The sequence below is a fragment of the Mesoplodon densirostris genome, chromosome 20, assembly GCF_025265405.1.
Source record: "Mesoplodon densirostris isolate mMesDen1 chromosome 20, mMesDen1 primary haplotype, whole genome shotgun sequence".
In the NCBI taxonomy this organism is placed as follows: domain Eukaryota; kingdom Metazoa; phylum Chordata; class Mammalia; order Artiodactyla; family Ziphiidae; genus Mesoplodon; species Mesoplodon densirostris.
In genome coordinates this window covers 8,394,043-8,414,263 of record NC_082680.1, presented here as the reverse complement: position 1 = coordinate 8,414,263, position 20,221 = coordinate 8,394,043, and the positions used below count along the sequence as shown (strand labels likewise).

Below are 20,221 nucleotides of genomic sequence, written 5' to 3'. Positions count from 1 at the left end.
GACATTATATACACTACCAAATGTAAAATGGATGGCTAGTGGGAAGCAGCTGCATAGCACAGGGAGATCAGCTCGGTGCTCTGTGACCACCTAGAGGGGTGGGATAGGGAGGGTGGGAGGGAGATGCAAGAGGGAGGGGATATGGGGATATATGTATATGTATAGCTGATTCACTTTGTTATATAGCAGAAACTAACACAACCTTGTAAAGCAATTATACTCCAATAAAGATGTTTAAAAAATAGTAACAAAGTAATAAAATTGGAGGTGGTCTATTCCAGCACCCATACAATATAAGCACAAGACTGTGCCATCTCTCCTATCAGTGCTGCCCTGGTAGAAGGATGCTATTCAGAAAAGGCATCTTTGACCTTTTTCCTCCCCATCCATCAGTAAACATCTAGAATTCACTCCCACTTCAGAAAAGATAACGCAGCACAATGTGCCTTATTCAAAGGAGGATTTTGGTCTTTTATTCATTCAAACCTCTGGTTTTGCTTGGACTGGGAATGTTTAGTTTGGAAAAGACAAGTGAAAAGGAAAATGATAATTATCTTAATAGGGTGAAGGAATTGCCACCTAGTTTTAGACGATAGTTTCTTGCTTTCCAATTTTCTAAGAGTAGAAATGGTTTTAAATTCTGGCCCCAGCCACCTACTAGCTATATGAACGCGACTATGGTGCTTAAGTCCAGTTCCTCATTTGTAAAAGGAGCATTTTATTACCTGTATGTATCTGGATGGTTTAAAAGAGTAAGTTGAGATCATGTAAAACATCTAGCAGCTCAATGAATAACTGTAAAATAAATGCCACGGAACCATCCACCTGGATTCAGAATTACATGATAAAAAAACATCAGGGTTTTTTGTTGTTGATGATGATCAAAAAGAAACACACAGACATAGCTTTTCATAGCATTGCACCATCCCTGTGCAGGACACAGAGCCCCTCGGGTCGGGAAGCTCTGTTTGGGAGGACACATCTGTATTGTTTATCACAAAACCACCCTTAGAGTTAGCACCAGACCAGACGCGTAAGAAACGCTTTAGATGTATCTGAGTTTGGTGCAAGGTCACATACAGATTCTCTGGGCCAGGAGGAGGGCACGCCTTGAGACTCACCTGTAAAAGCAGCCACTCCGGAGTTTAGAAACCTCTGTGATTATTTTTAGTCCACCCTAAGTAACGCTGGCTCTGAGAAGCATTCTGCTTTCCTCAATTAGTATTCTGAGTAATGCCTTATGTTGTGATGGCCTGTCCTGTAACAGGCATGACTGTGACCAGAGAGGGGGCAATTCATTTCAACTGGCTTCTGTTAGAACTGGCTGCTGGAAACAATGCCAGCGATTTTATTTTTGGTCTATTAGTAAAATGACGGCACTAATTCATTTCACAGAGGAACCAAACAGCTGTCAGATGGCAGTGAGCAGAACAGTGCCCATATTACAATTTAGTTATGCTGAGTACGATTTTTCCACTGGCACAGATTTATACTGTAAAGTGCTCCCAACCCCTTCCAAACAGCACCAGTGACTTGCATTGCACACTTGTCCTTGGAGAGTACGATGAAAAACGATACAAACTATTCACCATCGGGCCTCCACTGGTTAACTCGCCAGATTTAAAATGACAAAGTTTAAGGAAATAAAAGTGACACATAGATGTTCTATGAAAATTATTTCTGAAAGTCAAAAAGAATTTTTTTCCCAACAACATAAAAATTGTATATCAGCAGCCATCTCTTTCTAATAAATTTTCTATTACCTGTTCTCTGGGCACTGATAAGATAAAAGTAGGGACTTGAAATAGTTGGTATTACGCTTTATACTAAGAAGTTTAAGGAGTGCCTTTGGGGTTGAAATCAAAGCGTGATGCCTGTCCATACAGGAGCTTCTGAGAAGAAAATACACACAAAAAGGAATCTTGGAAAGCTGGGACTGGAACTCTACTGGAACTACAGACACTTACTGCCATGTCTCACACAAAAAATACAAAGGTAAACCTTTTAAACAAGCTCTGTCTGCAAATAACAACAGAGAATGTGTTGATTGCCAACTTAACAATGACTTAAATTTACAAACACTCCTGAGTCACCTAACTCGGGTAACTGACAAAGTTGTCTGATCAGTTGCAGCAAAACAATTAGACCTGCGGCTTTGGCAGCTTTTCTTAGGGTCCACTTACTTTTTTGACTGGGCCTTAAGAGGCTGGGTTACATAAGAAGCAGAACTGACACAGAAGAAGGAATACCTGACTTCGGAGGAAAGGAGAAAGTGCTCTGGCTGTAGGGTCAGGGTCCCACACAACGGCCGCCTATCTTTGTTAATAAAGTTGTATTGGAAGACAACCATGCTCGAGCCTTCAAGCTGTCTAGGGCGGCTACCACACCTCATATTGTACCAGCAGAACTGAGTAGTTGGGCAAAGGTCAAACTGCAAAGCAACAAATATTTACTATCTGGCCCTTGACAGAAGAAGTTGGCCAGTTCTTTTTAGAAGGACCAAACCTAATTCCAGCTCTTTTAACACTGGATGTCAACACTTGGAAAACTGCCATAACTCTATAGGAATAAAGTACCTACTCATAAAGTTTTAAGGGCTAAATGAAAATTAACATACAATAAAGTATTTTTTATTATAAAGTGTTAATGTGACTACAGTTTAATACGCTAGATGGCATCTTATATGGAGGTTGTTGAAAGACCTTTATTAAATGTGGCTAATATGCCACCTGAAGAATATTATAAATGTTGGAATGTAATGCTGTATTTCATTGGAATGTTGTATTTGATGGTTTAAATTCATAGTGCAAACTGTTTGTTTTATACACTAGTTTATAAATGAAACGATACCTCAATTTTTTAAGATCTTCAGTACTAAGTGTATAAGGATTAATTATAAGCACATGTTAGCTAGTTACTTTGACTTGGTGAACTCAAATAATACAAAAATAATTTATCACTACACTCAGATAAAAAGCCATGGTTGTTCCCGTGATTCACACATCTTAGCTTTCCTTCCCCCCCCCCAAAAAAAGTCAAGTAAATACGTAAATTTTGACACACATATCAGAATTGTGGCATATGGGAAAGTTTTGAGCAAGTGTGAAAGTCTTAAAAAATAAAACATAAGATGTGGAATGCTAACACCCCACTTTTATGTGTTGAGATGGATAACACAACCAAAGCTGAAATGTGTTCCATTTCAGCTTATTCTTGCCCAAAATCTCCCATTTGTTACCCTCCCACACACAGGCAGAACTGAAGGAGAAAACTGAAATGTCCCACACACCAGCTGTCCGCTCACCCACCCTCCTCTCCTTCCCAAATGTGGCTTTCCATTCCATTATTCTAATATTTAAAAGCATATTTTAAGAAAAGTGTATGTACACTTGGAAAAACAAAATTAACACTTAGAAGATACATATGATTAACATGACTACTGAAGCTTAATTGGAGCTCTACAAATTCATGTTGCAAGTTGACAGGCCCCAAGGCCACTCTTCTTTTGTTAAATGGTGGGGTTTTGTTTTGGTTGTTTTGTTTTGTTTTGTTTTGTTTTAACTCCCGTAGATAAGAGAGAAATACAAGGTTATATTCTGAAAGAACCAATGTCAAGGATGTCTTCAAGGAAACGAGTTAGAACAAACAGAGCAGTCAACTGGAAAGGGCACGTCATCCTCTGCTATCATGAGGAGGGTATGTTGGCAGCCCAGATTCTCGATTATTGGTTTTTAGGGGAAAAAAATTGGGAGAACACAATTAAAAGAAAAAAAATATTGCTTTTCTTTATTTGCAAGTTTACCTTCATTTCTGTAGCTCATTCTTTTGGTCAACACTCGGACATAATTGAAAGCATTTCCTCATTAGGTTTACATTACTCTGATTTAGCACAAAGGAATAAGTGAAATAAACAACTAAAATGGTAAGAAATGACTGATTATAGAAAATGCACAAACTCACAGTGCAATTTTATATGATGCTTTTTTCAAGTTAATCAATAGAATCAATGTTGAGGTTAAGAATAAACCCATAACTGATGATCTCAGAATATGAATCCTACTGAGGCCAACCTCATATATATTATTCAGAAGACATTTTAGATTGATGTTTTCTGGATATATTTAAGGAACACAATACAGAAAGAAGAAACTGCTTAGTAAGATGAGAAACTTTTTCGATTAACACACCCTTTGAAAAATATGCTTAGATTTAGCAATAGGGATGCTTGTTTGATATTCAGTGACCCATTAACCTTCTCTAGCAAGAGTATCAGAAATGATTATAAATTTACATTTTAAGTGCAAAGTCAGAAATGGAAATGAACTCTGAAACTCCTGTAGAGTGAGTTAAGGACTCTAGAGATAGATATTTGTATCTCTTTATCATCTGGATGTACATTTGGCATTAATTTCACTGTATATCAGAGAGCGAAGCATTTGCTTAAAGCTTAACTTTTACATAGGGCTACAGACTGATTATATTTCATGTAATTTCCATATCTCTCACAACAGGGCCTACAGATGGGAGGCAGGTCTGCTTCCCCCAAACTAAAGTGATTTTGATTTATCAAATTGTAATATATTTTTGTCCTAATTTATAATGTGCATTTCCAGCATTCTTGGATACTTTTGATTTCAGTCCATGGATGCTTGTGTGCTTTTCTATTTATAATTCAAATCAATCTCACTCTTTCACATCTTCTCCTATAACCAGTAGCTAGTATAAAAAGTGTAATTTCACCTCTCCTCAGTGATCTCTATCCTATATTCTTCTCATTATAGACTAGAGAATAAACAAATCGACAACAAAAGAAGAGTAAAAATGCCTACCTACTTGAGTTGAGAGTTGAGAGAAATTTTGAAGTTACACTCACTACAAGGTACAACTTGCCAGCTTGTCCTAAAACCAGAAAGAGACACTCAACAATTTACCAGGGATGCATCTGTTTTTTTGCACCCTCACTTAGAAAAACACAGAATCATTCATGTTTGCCTAATTTTTTTTTAACTGTGTACTAAAAAAAGCTGAAGAGACACAAAGCATAGAGAAGTTGGGACAGAGATAGACAGAAGTGTCCCAAGAATAAGATGGCAAAGAGGAAATCAGCACAAAACGGGAAAGATACAAGCATTAAGGAAGCTTATATAATTCCTAATTTAGAAGAAATAACCATACATTATACTTTTTGAGGGCAGCTTCTATGCCAATACTGCAGAGCTGGAAGAAAAAATTAGAAGTTATATACCAGGGACGGAGCCACATGGTTTAAAGAGCTCATCTTCTGTACATTTCGTAACAACTCTGTGAGGTTGGTATTTTTCATTTTTAATTTTGCAAGTGAGGAATCTGATACAGTAAGTGCTTAAGTGACTTATCCAATGGTCACACTCATAGCGATTGGGAAACTGGGTTAAACCCAGACCTCAGAATCTATGCACCACCTACATGTAAACATTTAAGTAATTAATTCTGCCAACACTTCCCATTTCTAGTACCCGAACAGTAGATAGCCAAGGCCTGAGGGTGTTTAAATAGAGAGGTTGTCTAATTTCTAGTGTATTGAGTGGCTCATTAAAGACCCATGATGGTTAAAAAAAAAAAACTGTTAAGAGAAAAATCATCTAACATTATTTTTGCTTATAAACTTCATTTTAAATAATGCTCATTTTTTGCACACATTACCTGAGATTACTTATTACCAAATACATACACATATTCGTTTGGAAATTTGTCTATCACACAAGATATTATTGGGAAAAATCAACAAAAAAGTAAGAGAAAAATCTTGGGAGATGAGTGGGTACAAAGGATAAAACTTAAATGATCCTGAGGAAATATATTAAGAAATGCAAGTAGCATTACATTTTGGGAGGTCAGGTGTTAACCAATCCTTATTTTGTTAAAGATGCCTTTTCTATGGAATTAATTTGTCTTTTATTAAGTCCCTTTTAGACAGACTACTATTTCTGTGTGTAGTTTTCTAGTAAGTACACACTGTTTTCCCTTACTTTTAAAAGAAAAAATTCAGCTACAGTGCTGACCTTAGAACCTATGAACTCAGCCATTTGAAAACAATATTGAAGGCCTTTTAATTACCTGGTCCCACTTTGTATTTTATTTCCAGGTGAGAGCCATAGATCCATTTAAGAATATTAATTTCTAATATCATCTACAGATATTTTCCTTTATGATGTTCATTACTTAATTTTTAAAATATTCATTGCAACAAGCTAAACAACTCAATAATACAGAGAAAAATCAAGCAATACTTCTTCTTAAGCACTCCAATGACTCCCCAAAGTAATGTTCATTAAAATTCAGGTATCCTCCTATACTTTTCTGAATACTCATATTGTGTATGCCATACATATATATGGATGATGGATACACACACATACACACGTATGTGTGCATACATAGTTACACAAATACTTTTAAAAATATTTTTTTGACCGAAATGGGATTATACTGCTTTTTTTTTTTTTTTTTTGGCTGCATTGGGTCTTCGTTGCTACGTGTGGGCTTTCTCTAGTTGCGGCGAGCAGTTGCTCCTCTTTGTTGCTGTGCGCAGGTTTCTCACTCCGGTGGCTTTTCTTGTTGCAAAGCACGGGCTCTAGGCACACGGGCTTCAGTACTTGTGGCATGCAGGCTCAGTAGTTGTGGCTCGCGGGCTCTCGAGCACAGGCTCAGTCGTTGTGGCGCACGGGCTTAGTTGCTCCGCGGCACATGGGATCTTCCTGGACCAGGGCTCGAACCCGTGTCCCCTGCATTGGCAGGCAGATTCTTAACCACTGTGCCACCAGGGAAGTCCCTATACTGAATGTTTTTCACTTCCTTGTATGATGGATGTTCTCTTAGGTCAATATATATAAGACTAAAACTAAGTCTTTTTAACAGTTTTGAGTACTTTGAAGAAGATGTTTTCTTAGGGTGATGTTTGAAGGGAAATTGTACCTGACAATATAAACAGTGTGAGTGTGGGTCTGCGAGAGAGTGTGTGTGTTGGTGTGTCACCAGGGGAAAAGAAGATCTCACTGTAGATTTTATGATCTGATAGATTCACAATGATCCACTCCTATTGAATCAGAAACTGGATTTTGCAGTGCACAGAAAGCAGATTCCTGTCTCCAGGGTAAATGAACATTAATTAAGTTCACAGAACATATCAAAATGCCAAATTAATAAATTACAATCCACAGGAACTAGACGATTTGCACTGACAGGACAGCCCTAATCCCATACCACAGCACTCCGGGCCCATATATGAAGCCAAATTGTAACCCCAGCTTTGCTTACAGGAGCAGAATCAAAACAAGAGAAACAAGAAATAAGATAAGCAACAGCAGCCAGACTGAAGAGCCTCTGATGCCTCACGGGAGCAGGGCTGATACCATCAACTGACAGACGTCATCTTGACCTTTACGGTAGTTATGGAACGATCGAGAACTGGATCCGGAGGAAGTCTATGAAGTCTACCTACTAAATTATGCATGTCATCTCACCACCTCAACCTCACAGACAGTGAGCTATCCATGACTCTCAAATGGAGAAAGTCATATACAGCATGGGACCCAGAGCAGGGAGTGCCTTGCACTGGCGAATGGTCCACCTCAACTCCTGGCCACACCCACAGCAGGGATGGTGCTCGGTGGACCGAAAGGCTCCGAGATCTGCTGGCTGAGCACCCCTCTCCTCTTGGCTGAGTTTCACTGGACGTGGCTTTGCCTCTGGCACTTACTCCATCTTTATTCTTTCATCAGACGTATCAATAGCCATCAGTTATATACCAGCCTTCCTACATGGCTTACACTCACTTCCTGGTGGCGGCTCTCCGTCTGTCTGCTCTGACCCATCGTTTGATTGACTTAAAGTTGAACTTTCAGAAAGTCACGACCTCTCTCCTATCTCTGCACATTTTGGAGATGTTAGTATGCATGTTACTAACAGCAGTAATTAATTTCAAGTGCCATTCCAAAACCTTTGATTAATGGTCCTAGGGTACCTACTGTTGAACTCCCCTGCAAATCAAGGACAAAAAATGGGTACCCAGGCTCTGGCAACTAAGCCTAGGGAAGGACGGATATGAGGACCAACTGCCCTGCTCTCTACACCCAGGTGAAATGTGCCCTCAGGAAGGTGTGTCCTCACCTGGGTTTACCAACACAAAGTATCTAATAGTCAAGAGGAAAGTAGTTCGAGACGTTTCCCATTTGTTTCAGCCTCCTAATTGTCATAAATCCAAAATAATGTTACAGTGTTGGCTGATGGATAGCTAGCTGCTGTTGCTCAGCCACCACTTTCTTCAATCAGAAATGTTTCTCTCCTGCCAGGTGGGTCGCTCACATTCCACATTTTAATTCAGGTTGAGTTTGGATAATCACTTCAAGGGAGAACTAAATCAGCGCTGACATCCTAAATAAAGCTTTGAGCTTGAAGGGTAATAATCTAGCTGCTCTTTCTAAATCCAGAGCCATGGATGTTAAAGGAAAGAAGATTCTGCTGGATGGATGTGTCAGCAGGGAAATGCCAAACACATTCAGTGAACAAGAAACATACTCTCGGTAAGAAGACCCACCCACCTCCGGAGTTAATCACTTAGTGAAACGAGAATGAAAGGTGAGGAATGTAGCCAAGATTCATGTTTCTCTGGTGAAATTCTAAGTAGTTTATGAAAATGAAGCCCATGTGCTTCCCCCAAATAAATATATAATAAATGAAATTAATCCACTTTAAGTTTTTACAGGTTTCATTTAAGGGTCTGTAGTGAGTCCATTATTGAAGGAATGCTTGCATATGTTGTGGGTCACCTAAACTCTTTATCTTTAAACCATTTCAGTGTTTTTTGCTTGTGTGTGTGTGTGTGTGTTTTTAGGAACTTCTAGATGAGAAGATGTGTTAACCAAAGAGAAAATCAAATTCAAATCCGTTAATTGTGACAGTTATTAGCAATTCACCTTTTAGGTTTTGAGGGAAAGACATATGAAGTACTGGCTGAAATTAAGCTAGCATTGAGTGCAGAATTTTTATCAAACAATATTTCTGAATATTTACTTTGTGCCAAATGTCAAGGATTCAAATTTTTCCTTGGAACCCCTCACCACACTCAAGGATGCAAACAAAAATGACCACAAGAGAAGGCATAACACGTGCCATCTAATTGCTCAAGTTAAAAGTGCTGCAAGAGTTCACAAATCACTTAACCCACCATATTCCTCTTCTCTCTGCAAACGTTTTGGGCATCACGATCATGATTTAAAAGCCAAAATGTGACAAACTTGTAAAATGGAAGCCCATGCAAACAAACATGCTTCCGTTTATGTAACAGTCCAGTGAGATGAATTCAGCCTTTTCCTTGAGGATCTCACAGAGGAAGTGTTCCCTGTCACACATGAAACACTATAAACCCAACCCCCTGACCGCGAGGCCAGCCAGAGGGGCCACGCTCCAGGCCCACCGTGAACTCTAAGCAGGACCCAGGAAACTTCCTACGGTTCTTAAAGATGGTAAATGCTTTTCTCCAAAGTCTTGCCTGTGATTCTTCCTCACTCAGAAAGATCCCCTGATGATCCATCTTCCTGGGAACTTCTATCCAGTGACTGATACAAAGTCAGCATTTAGCGCTTGAGCTTTGTAAACACTGTATTTGAGGTACAGCCCAAGCATTAACTCTGTCAGGACTCTACCCGTCCCCAAGTACACCTGACCAATCGTGTCAATCACCGTGTCTACTTATTACACTCTCTGTTCTACTGAACTTTGTCATGTTCCCCTACTACTCCTTCAGAACAGACACCATTCTTGTCACCATCTTTGTATTCCTAACATTTAGCTCAGAATTGGGTCTCTAGCAGATACTCAATAAAAGCTTAGTAAATAAACGAAAGAATGAATGAGTAAACCTGTGTGTGCATAAGCACATATGTATATTCTCCGTGTGTATATCATATATACACTTGTGTGTATGTGTGTATATATGTAAATATGTAATTGTGTATACACACGTGATAATATGCATGTATTCATATGTATGTATTTTCATACATGGAAACAAATAAACTTAACTATATGAGAGAACATATAGTAAGTGGTTAAGAATTACAATTTCTGGATATAGACTTGTTGAATTTCCCCTTTCACATTTAGTAGTTATAAGGTCTTGGCAAACTAAGTAACTATAGGTCACTACCTAATTTTCTCTATCCCATAATATTAGGTAATTTTACATTGCTTATAGGAATCTTGAAGATTTAATAAGAAAATGCACATAAGACTTTATACCATACTAGGCACATGCATCCATCTATCTACCTGTCTACCTATTTATCAAGTGTCTGTCTACCTACCAATCTATTAACTATTTTATCTATTGATTATCTATTCATCTATCTCTTTCATCTATGTACCTACCTACCTATCATCCACTTATTTACTATTTATCTATTCATCCGTAGAGATACATATACCTTAGTAAGCAGGACAATACTATAATTGATAAAATGAATAATTTTAAGACAAAAAAAAACTGAAAGAGAAGAATTCCTTTAGAATAGCATTTTATAACCCAAGAGAGTCTCTTAAAGCATCTTCGTGGGCAACGGTTTTTCTCACTCCAACTAATGAGTTATTTGGTATGCAAAACAATTTCCTGTCACAAGCACATTTTTCCTATTTAGTAATGTCAAATTCCTCCTCGCTACATTGGTGGTATTTTTTTTTAAACAGATTTTTTAAACTGTCAGATTCTTATAGATTTCATGCATAATATTTAAGGCCAATATATTCAAATATGGCACCATGGGAAGGTGAGATAAATGTTGAATTGTAAAATTAGTATTTTATGAACAAAATATTTGACTGTCTACATTTGTGGCTAAAATTTTTCCCTTTTCAACTACCACATCAGCCAGCATTTTTAAAGAAATCTTAAAGAGAATAGATTCCTACCATTTCTATCAGCTTCGCCTTAGACAAGAATCCAGTTTAACCTTCCTTTGCCTCACCAAACAATTATTGCAAATGTAAATATCTGTGGCAAAATATGCATAAAATTTTCATTTCAATTTCTTTACAAAAACTGTCATCTCATGGATAAAGCCTTGGCCAATTTAATTCCCAATCAATGGAATTGCCCTACACTATTGAGAAATGTTCTATAGAAGGAAAGTATTTATTCTAGTGAATACACGTTGGACTCATTAATTTCAATCACAGAGTTGGGGCTTTCTATTCAAGTACAAGTACTATAATATACAAAAGTTCTATTTCACACAAAGTACTGGATTATCAAAATACAATCAATGTCAAATTAACTTATTTCACTTGCAAAAACATCTAAAAAGTCCATCTAAATTACAGTAAATAATTGGTAAAAAACTAAATTTTTAAAATATAACCAATACTAAAATTATTAAAAGTCAATGCATGAAAAATTACCAAGTAATTCATGAAACATTTGAAATGATATTCAGGATAAAAATAAAGATGTGCGGGCTTCCCTGGTGGCGCAGTGGTTGAGAGTCCGCCTGCCGATGCAGGGGACACGGGTTCGTGCCCCAGTCCGGGAAGATCCCACATGCCGCGGAGCGGCTGGGCCCGTGAGCCATGGCCGCTGAGCCTGCGCGTCCGGAGCCTGTGCTCCGCAACGGGGAGAGGCCACAGCAGTGAGAGGCCCGCGTACCGCAAAAAAAAAAAAATAAATAAATAAATAAATAAATAAATCAGACTTCAGAACCAAAAATTGGGAGTTGAAGAGTTTTCATCATATATTCACTAGTGTTTCTAACGCTTAGTTCACTTTGTCACCAGTAAGAAAAAGCATTAAAACAGAGGAAGGCTTCCCTCTTTAAAAATGAAAAAATAAAAAGAGCATCAGAGTGACAAGTTCTTTGGGGCATAATCTCGAGACTGTCTCATGTCACCAAATAGACTTGTTCTCTTTGTCCTTAAGTCTAATGACTGCCTTGTCAGACGTTTGTCATAATATCTGTCACGTCCTGACATGCCATGTCAATTTTCCGACCTCCTATATGATTTTTCTTAAATCATAAATAAATTTGATGACAAAAATAATTTTATTTTAGTAACAGATCTTGATGAAAGGAAGTTGACAAATAGAAATACATGAATGAATACTATTTATACACATAGGACTTCAATACTGGACAAATGTAGGAATTTTGATAGTAATCCATCTCATTGTAAATTATGTGTAATCCTAATATTTTTTGTTATAAATTTACCAAAGAAAATTATGCAAATTCTTTGCTTGACCACGAAGAATAATGTTCAGTGATGGAACTAGGAAATATAACATTATAAAACACCCTACTAAATTAGTAATTTCAATTTTACTAGTCTGTATTTGTGGGTTAAAATATGTTGATTTCATCGACAATCTATAAACTTACTATTTAGAGAGCTAATTACTGTATGTGAATAATGTTAGTGTGAAATTTCTAAATATTTCCATTTAATATCCAGGGTTAAATTCAACAACCGAATGCATCAATTAGAATATTTTAATTTATTGTTTTCATACTCCTTAGGTAGCTTTATGCAACGTACCAGTCCAAAGTACCATCAGCAAACTATAAAGGTCAGTTCCCTGATTAAGTTTATTATAAAGGTTATTTTGTATAGACAGAGTTTTTAAATTTGGAAGATTTTCTCCAATTCAAGGAAATAAATGAAAATTAGAAATTTAAACATCAATATGGTAATACTAAATAATTACTAATTTTAATTAGATAAATTAGTAATGGTTTAAGAACAAGAGAAAAAATTTTAAATTTGATTTAGTATTACATTTTTTTTAAATATATTTATTTATTTTATTTTTGGCTGCACTGGCTCGCGGGCTTTCTCTAGTTGCAGCAAGCGGGGGCTACTCTTCATTGCGGTGCGCAGGCTTCTCATTACGGTGGCTTCTCTTGTTGCGGAGCACGGGCTCTAGGCTCATGGGCTTCAGCAGTTGTGGCATGCGGGCTCAGAAGTTGTGGCTAGTGGGCTCTAGACTAGAGCACAGAGCTCAGTAGTTGTGGCCTACAGGCTTAGTTGCTCCGTGGCATGTGGGATCTGCCTGGACCAGGGCTCAAACCCATGTCCCCTGCATTGGCGGGCGGATTCTTGACCCCTGTGTCGCCAGGGAAGCCCTAGTATTACATTTTTAAATTAAATTCTCTTTAGAGGTCTTGGATAAGATGTGGATGCTTTATTATATTATTTGGCTTATATTAATTACTTGATGGAGTCTTGCCAACATAAAAACCAATGGGTCCCTCACATTCCACCCCTCCACATCCCCAAGTGACCACTGATATGCTTTCTATCATTATAGATGTGTTTGCATTTTTCTAGAAATTTATATAAAGGGATTCACACAATGGGGACTCTTTTATCTGGCTTCTTTCACTCAATGTAATTATTTTGAGAGTAATTCATATTTTTGTGGGTATCAATAGTTTATTACTTTGTTTTGCTGAGTAGTGTTTCACTGTATGAGTAAACCACAGTATGTTTATTCATTCGCCTGTTGATGGGTGCTCGAGGTTGTTACAATTCTGTCTATTAAAAATAAAGATGCTATGATGATCCATGTTAAAAAAAAAACAAACCAATGGGATTTAATGTTCTGGTTACAAAACGACTTTAGACATTTTTCTGACTATTATCATTGCTTCTGCTTAATATTATATCCGAATAAGTGTATTTACATATTTTATACACTGCTCAATAAAAACCTCACTTTTCCTCATGACCATTACATTGGTAAGTTACAATTATGTCTAAATTCCCTGGAGGAACTGATACTATTGATAAATCAGCTGATATCTACAGTGAAAGCTTTAGTCTCTTCTAGATAAATTCTCTAGTCTTTAATCTTCTGTTTAGACTATTTAACTTTATTTCTCCAGATAGTACAAATTTATTTTCTCAGTAGACCTTTAAGCTAATTGAGAACTATTTTACAAATAAAGATATTGAATATTTTGTACAATTTCTGTTTTGCTGACAAAGTACTTTTTATTTTAATAGTTTTTTTCTTTCAACATAATGACTTGTATTCAGTTGTAAATATCAGACTATATTGTAATGTCACTATTTAAAACACAAATTTCAAAAAACTGCATCTTCACACATCAACAATTGAAAAAATACACTGAACTCATGACCTTGCTTACTTTTCTCGTCATTTTCCCAATTTTGTTAATAACTCATAAACATTTTCCCAGCAGAGAAAATCTCAGTCATTTTTTATTATACCATGATGACAACCACTAACACCAACAATAGCCCGGAAAGATTCAGTAGAATTACTCATTTGGCAATCTCCCAGCATCGGTAGAGTTTCTGCAACATTTATCTTATGAAACTTAACAAAACATGATGTTCAAGGATCAACTTTGTCAGAAAGGGGAGGAAAATTGCCAAGGTTTCTAAAATGTTAAAGCAATATCTACCTTCTGAGCAAATACCATATATGCTGATTGGACAAGTTTTGTTTCACAGTACCTAGTACAGATAGCTTTAGAAACACTTTTGTAATGTTAAGTGTAAAAGAAATTTTGTGAAGTTAGGGTATACAGGAAGTGGTAGGTACAAGCAAATTTGAAAGCTAGTAGCACCTATTAATCTTAAACTAGCCTGTTACTCTTCCAAAGATTAAATTATCCCCTGGTAATCAGTAATATACTTAAAGATGAGTTACCCTTTCAGGCCACTGAGTCAGGTTTATATATAAATGCAGTGACCTGGAAGAATTGGAGTCAGAACAGTATACAATAGCATCATTCCACATAAGACTTTAAATAAAAGGATAAATTGCTCTGTTTATTTTACTGTGCAAAGAGGACATTCTACCCTTGTATTTTCTGATAATTGCATAGTAGCTAAGTTCAGTTGCACAAAGCACATGTAGATTTTATCTTTCCACGAAGAATGATTTTTGCCCAAGTGTACGGAATACTCCAAAGAAGAACATACACAGATGTGACTGAACCCAGAAAGGCTCGTTAAGTGAACAGTGTGTGTTGTAAATAGGAATTGGGCTATCCCTTACCCACAGTCCTTTTCAATGCATGGGCTTCAGAGTTTATGTTAAAAATAAAAGATTTTGTATTACACATGAAAGAAAATTTAAAATATCTATGTGAAACAAGACTAAACAGAGCTCAGCATTTACACTTACAGTATTAGTAGTGCAATTTCTTAAAACTGAATACTTAAAGTGATCATCTGTATTATTCCCTCTATCAAAGGTTGAACTCCCTTCTATCTTTTTAAAATTTCTGCCGCAGACAGTCACCAATGACAGCAAGACCCTAAGGGCACCTTGGCACAAAATCTGAAAACACCAAAAAACAAAAACAAAACAAAACTCATTCCTGATGCCTTGTGAGCACCAAACAGTAAAACTGAAATCATTTTCTCCATTAAAAGTTTCCACTTTGTCAACCAAAACTCATGCAATGGAATTCCCTTTACCTAAGCACCAACTCTGAGTATTACTGTCCAACAATAATTTTAAGAAAACATGTCTGCCTTAAGAATTAATTCTTCACAGAAAAGGAGCTCTATCAACTAGTATTCTAAATTCTCAAAACTTCTCTACCACATGTCAAAAGAAAAACCACTCTTCCAATCAAAATTTCTACCAGTAAAGGAAAACTGTCAACACACGTTTTGTGCTAGAATGTTGGACCATTGTAGTAAATAGTGTTCCCCCATCATCAAAGCACAGAAGTCAAATGTTTGCACCATTAAACCACCTCTGAAATAACAGCTTCCATTTGCATGAAAATCTTTAGTGTGAGGTCACCTGGACGGTGGGTGTGTGCAGTGCACAACAAGCATCCTACCTTCATACAGTGCTTTGAAGCCCTGGGCACTCACAGCGAAGTCTGTCGTGAACCACAGAGTAAGGATGGAGCCGGTGCTGACGATGCAGGAAGGAAGCTGAAATCCCGACAACCTGAATTTCAAAAAGAGGTGAACACAGTCAAAAAGCATGAACTTGTTACTGAAGCTTATTTGATGAAGTCATTCAATTCCTCTTTCCACTGTGGCCTGTTTATTTGACATAAGTCACTGAACAATTACATGATCCATACACCAGGTGTTGCCAGGTAATTGAAATGAAGCATTTTCAGGGATGAGAGTTTGCTTATTTAAACACTTTTTGAAGATTTTTTTTCTTGAAGGACATGTACAATACACCATTGTCTAAAGAGAGCGCACAGAACTTACAACAATGCAGTCCTCCTTACACCTGCTATGCGAAAAAATGTAACACTGCACGTGCTTTTGAGTTTATTTTTCTCCTAAATTATTAGATACTGTGCTGTCACAGCTCATCATTAATGTGCTTATTCTATCTTCCCACCCCCCAATAAATCGGTTTCTCTTGAAAAGAAAACAAATCCTAGTCACAACGTCAGAAATAAAAATCAACGACTACCTTGAGCTCAGGTCAAATGAACTGATTTTGATATTTGGTTTTCAAGACAAATCTTTTGGATTTTAAGATATGTGTTTCAATTATAACTAGGTTGGGATATATTAAGAAATCTTAATGATGAGAAAGAACTCTGAAGGAGTGAACTAGTATAATAATATGTAAAATATAATAGTTTACAAACAAATAGCTTTTCTAAAGGTTAAAGAGATGCTTCAACTTATATCTTAACTAAAGTTTACTAATTAAATAGTTTGTCTACAGTTGCACGGTTTAGTGTAGTCTGAACACAAACTTCTGACTCAAAAAAAAAGAAAAAAATCAACCTAAACATTCATTTCCAGGGGGAGAAACTCTGTCTTGCCAGTAAGTCTATGGTATTAAAGGCCTAATTACAACCACTGTAGTTGCATAATCAAACCAGAAACTAAGAAGAGAAAAATGACAGGACAATTGTCAACCAGCAAACAACACACTTCTAAATAATCCAGGGATCAAAGAAGTCTCAAGGGAAATTTTTTAAAGTACATTAAACTGAATGAAATATAAACACAAGATATCAATATCTGTAGGACTCAGCTGAGCAGTGCTGAGGGAGAAGTTAACAGCACTGAAAACATACATTAGGAAAGAGGAAAATTCTCATATGTGTAATCCAAGCTCCCATCTCAAGAGCTTAGAAAAGGGAGAGTAAAATAAACCTAAAGCAAGAAGGCAAGAAATTACAGATAAATGCCAAAATCAATGGAAATGAAAACAGAAAAGCAGTGAAACAAAGCCTAATTCTTGGAAAAGATCAACAAAATTAACACATGCAACAGAAATGACCAAAAAAAAAGAGAGAGGGATAAGAATAAATAGAGATAAGAATAGGGATAAGAATAAAGAGGGGGATTAGATAAATATCTAATAACAGGAATAAAGTAGCAAATATTACTAGAAACCCCACAGATATGAAAGAAATGCTTTAAAAACTACACCCATAAATTTGACAAAAGTGAAATTGCTTACTTCCTTCAAACACACACACACAATGAATGACCACAACTTACTCAATGAAACAGAAAATGTGAATAACATTTACATTACATTTAATGTAATGTAAATGTTAATGTAATGTAACATTTAATAGTTACACTATAACTATTAAAACTCCCCTGAAAGAAAAGTCCAGGCCCAGGTGGTTTTACAGAAGAATTCTTCTGCCATAGACTGAATGTCTGTGTCACCCCAAAGTCATATATTGAAACCTAATCCCCACCATGATGGTATCTGGAGGTGGGGCCTTCGGGTGGTGATCAGATCATGAGGGCAAAGTATCCTTATAAAAGCGACTCCAGAGAGCTCTCTCGCCCCTTCTGCCATGTGAGGACACAGCAAGAAGACACTGTCTCTGAACAGGAGGCGGGCCTTCAGCAGACACTGAAACAGCGGGCACCTTGACCTTGGACTTCCCAGTCTCAAGAACCACACAAGAGAAGTTGTTGTTTTTTATAAGCCACCCAGTCTATGGTATCTGTTATACATACTAAGGCATTTACCTAAATGCACCGAGGCATCTACCAAACATGTAAAGAATTAACAATTTTACGCAATCTCTTCCAGAAAACAGAAGTGGATACCCATTTTATGGCACCATTATTACTCTGTGCTATGGACTGAATTGTTGCTTCCAAAATTTGCATGGTGAAGCGCTAACTCCCAATGTAACTGTGTTTGTCATTTCTTTATTTTTTCAATTTTCATTGGCGTATAGTTGATTTACAATGTTGTGTTAGTTTCAGGTGTACAGCAAAGTGAATCAGTTTATTTGTAGATATGGATATATATATATATATCCATTCTTTTTCAGATTATTTTCCTATACAGGTTATTACAGAATATTGAGTAGAGTTCCCTGTGCTGTACAGTAGGTACTAGTTACCATTTTATGTATAGTAGTGTATATATGTTCATCTCAATCTCCTAATTTATCACTTTCCCCCACGTTTCCCCTTTAGTAACCATAAATAAGGCTTTTAGGAGGTAATTAAGATGAACTAAGTTCATAAGGATGGGATGCTAATCCAACAGGACTGGTGGCCTTATAAGAAGAGGACAAAGAAGAGAAAGAACTCTCTCTCTCTCTCTCTCTTCCCTTTCCTCCGGCCCTGCCACATGCATGCACTAAGAAAAGGCCATGTGCTCACACACCCAGAAGACAGGGGTCTATGAACCAGGAGGAGAGTCTTCACGAGAACTTGACCATACTACACCCTAATATCAGATTTTTAGCCTCCAGAAATGTGAGAAAATACATTTCTGTTGCTTAAGCCACCCAATCTATGGTATTTTGTTGTGCAGACCAAGCTAAGACACGCTGCTACCAAAGACAGACAAAGGCAGCACCAAAAAAAAAAAAAAAGAAAGAAACAGACCAATATCCCTCATAAATACAGATATAAGAATCCTTAAGAAAATAAGAGAAAATAGAAGTAAGCAATAGATAACAGTTATTCAATAAGGCCAAGGGGTGTTTATTCCAGGAATGCAAACACAGTTCAGTATTTGAAAAATCAATCAACGTAATCTGCCATAATAACAAGCTACAGAATAAAATCACAAGATTTTAATATTCTATGTAGGAAAAAGCATTTGACTAATTTAAGCATCCAATCATGAGAAAAACTTTCAATAAAATATGAATGGAGGAAAACTTCCCCAATTTGACAATGAGTACCTGTAAACAAACAAACAAACAAACAAACCTACATCTAACATTATACTTATTGGGAGAAGACTGAATGCTTCCCCCTAAGACTGAGAACAGGCAAAAAGGTATAGTTTCACCACTTTTATTCAACATTATGCCAGAGGATCTAGCCAGTGCAATAAGCCAACTAAAAGAAATAAATGCAGACGGATCAGAAAGGAAAAAATAAAATTGACTCTATTTGCACAATCAGCTACATAGATTATGCCAAGGAATCTATAAAAAAACTCCTAGAGTTAATACTTGAAATTAGCAACTGCCCAGGATATACAATGAACATACAAAATTCAATTTTATTTATACATGCTAGCACTGAATATGTGGACACCAAAATTAAAGATACAATGCCATTTACAATTGCCAAAAGAACACTTAGATATAACAGGTACAAAACTGTGTCCTGGGGCCTCCCTGGTGGCGCAGTGGTTGAGAGTCCGCCTGCCGATGCAGGGGATACGGGTTCGTGCCCCGGTCTGGGAGGATCCCATATGCCGCGGAGCGGCTGGGCCCGTGAGCCATGGCCGCTGAGCCTGCGCGTCCGGAGCCTGTGCTCCGCAACGGGAGAGGCCACAACAGTGAGAGGCCCGCGTACCGCAAAAAAAAAAAAAAAAAACTGTGTCCTGAAAACTGTATAATGCTGAAGAAAGAAATGAATAAAAAATTAAATAGAGCAATACACCATGTTAATAGACTGGAAGACTCAACATTGTAAAGATGTCAATTCTCCTCAGACTTATATGTAGGTTTAAGACAATTTCTATCAAAATCCCAGCAAGATTTTTTTTAGACACAGACAAAATTCTTATAAAATTTAAATGGAAAGCCAAAAAAACAAAAAATAGAATGGCTTAAATAATTTTGAAAAAGGATAAAATAGGAGGAATCAGTACACCTGTTTTCAAGAACTATTTTGTAGCTACAGTAACCCAATCCATGTGGTACTGTCAGAGGGACAGACCAATCCATCAGTGTATCAAAACAGAGAAGTCAGAAACGGACTCATGTAAATATGCCCA

At 37.0% G+C, this 20,221-nt stretch overlaps 1 protein-coding gene across 1 annotated transcript in view; it reads right to left on the bottom strand.

Moving 5' to 3' along the window:
- CSMD1 (CUB and Sushi multiple domains 1) overlaps nt 1–20,221 on the bottom strand; it is a 1,461,432-nt gene that overhangs the window by 1,204,426 nt on the left and 236,785 nt on the right. The window contains exon 5 of the mRNA XM_060085850.1: nt 15,858–15,970. Within this exon, the coding sequence (XP_059941833.1) occupies nt 15,858–15,970 (113 nt within the window). The remainder of the gene's footprint in view (nt 1–15,857; nt 15,971–20,221) is intronic.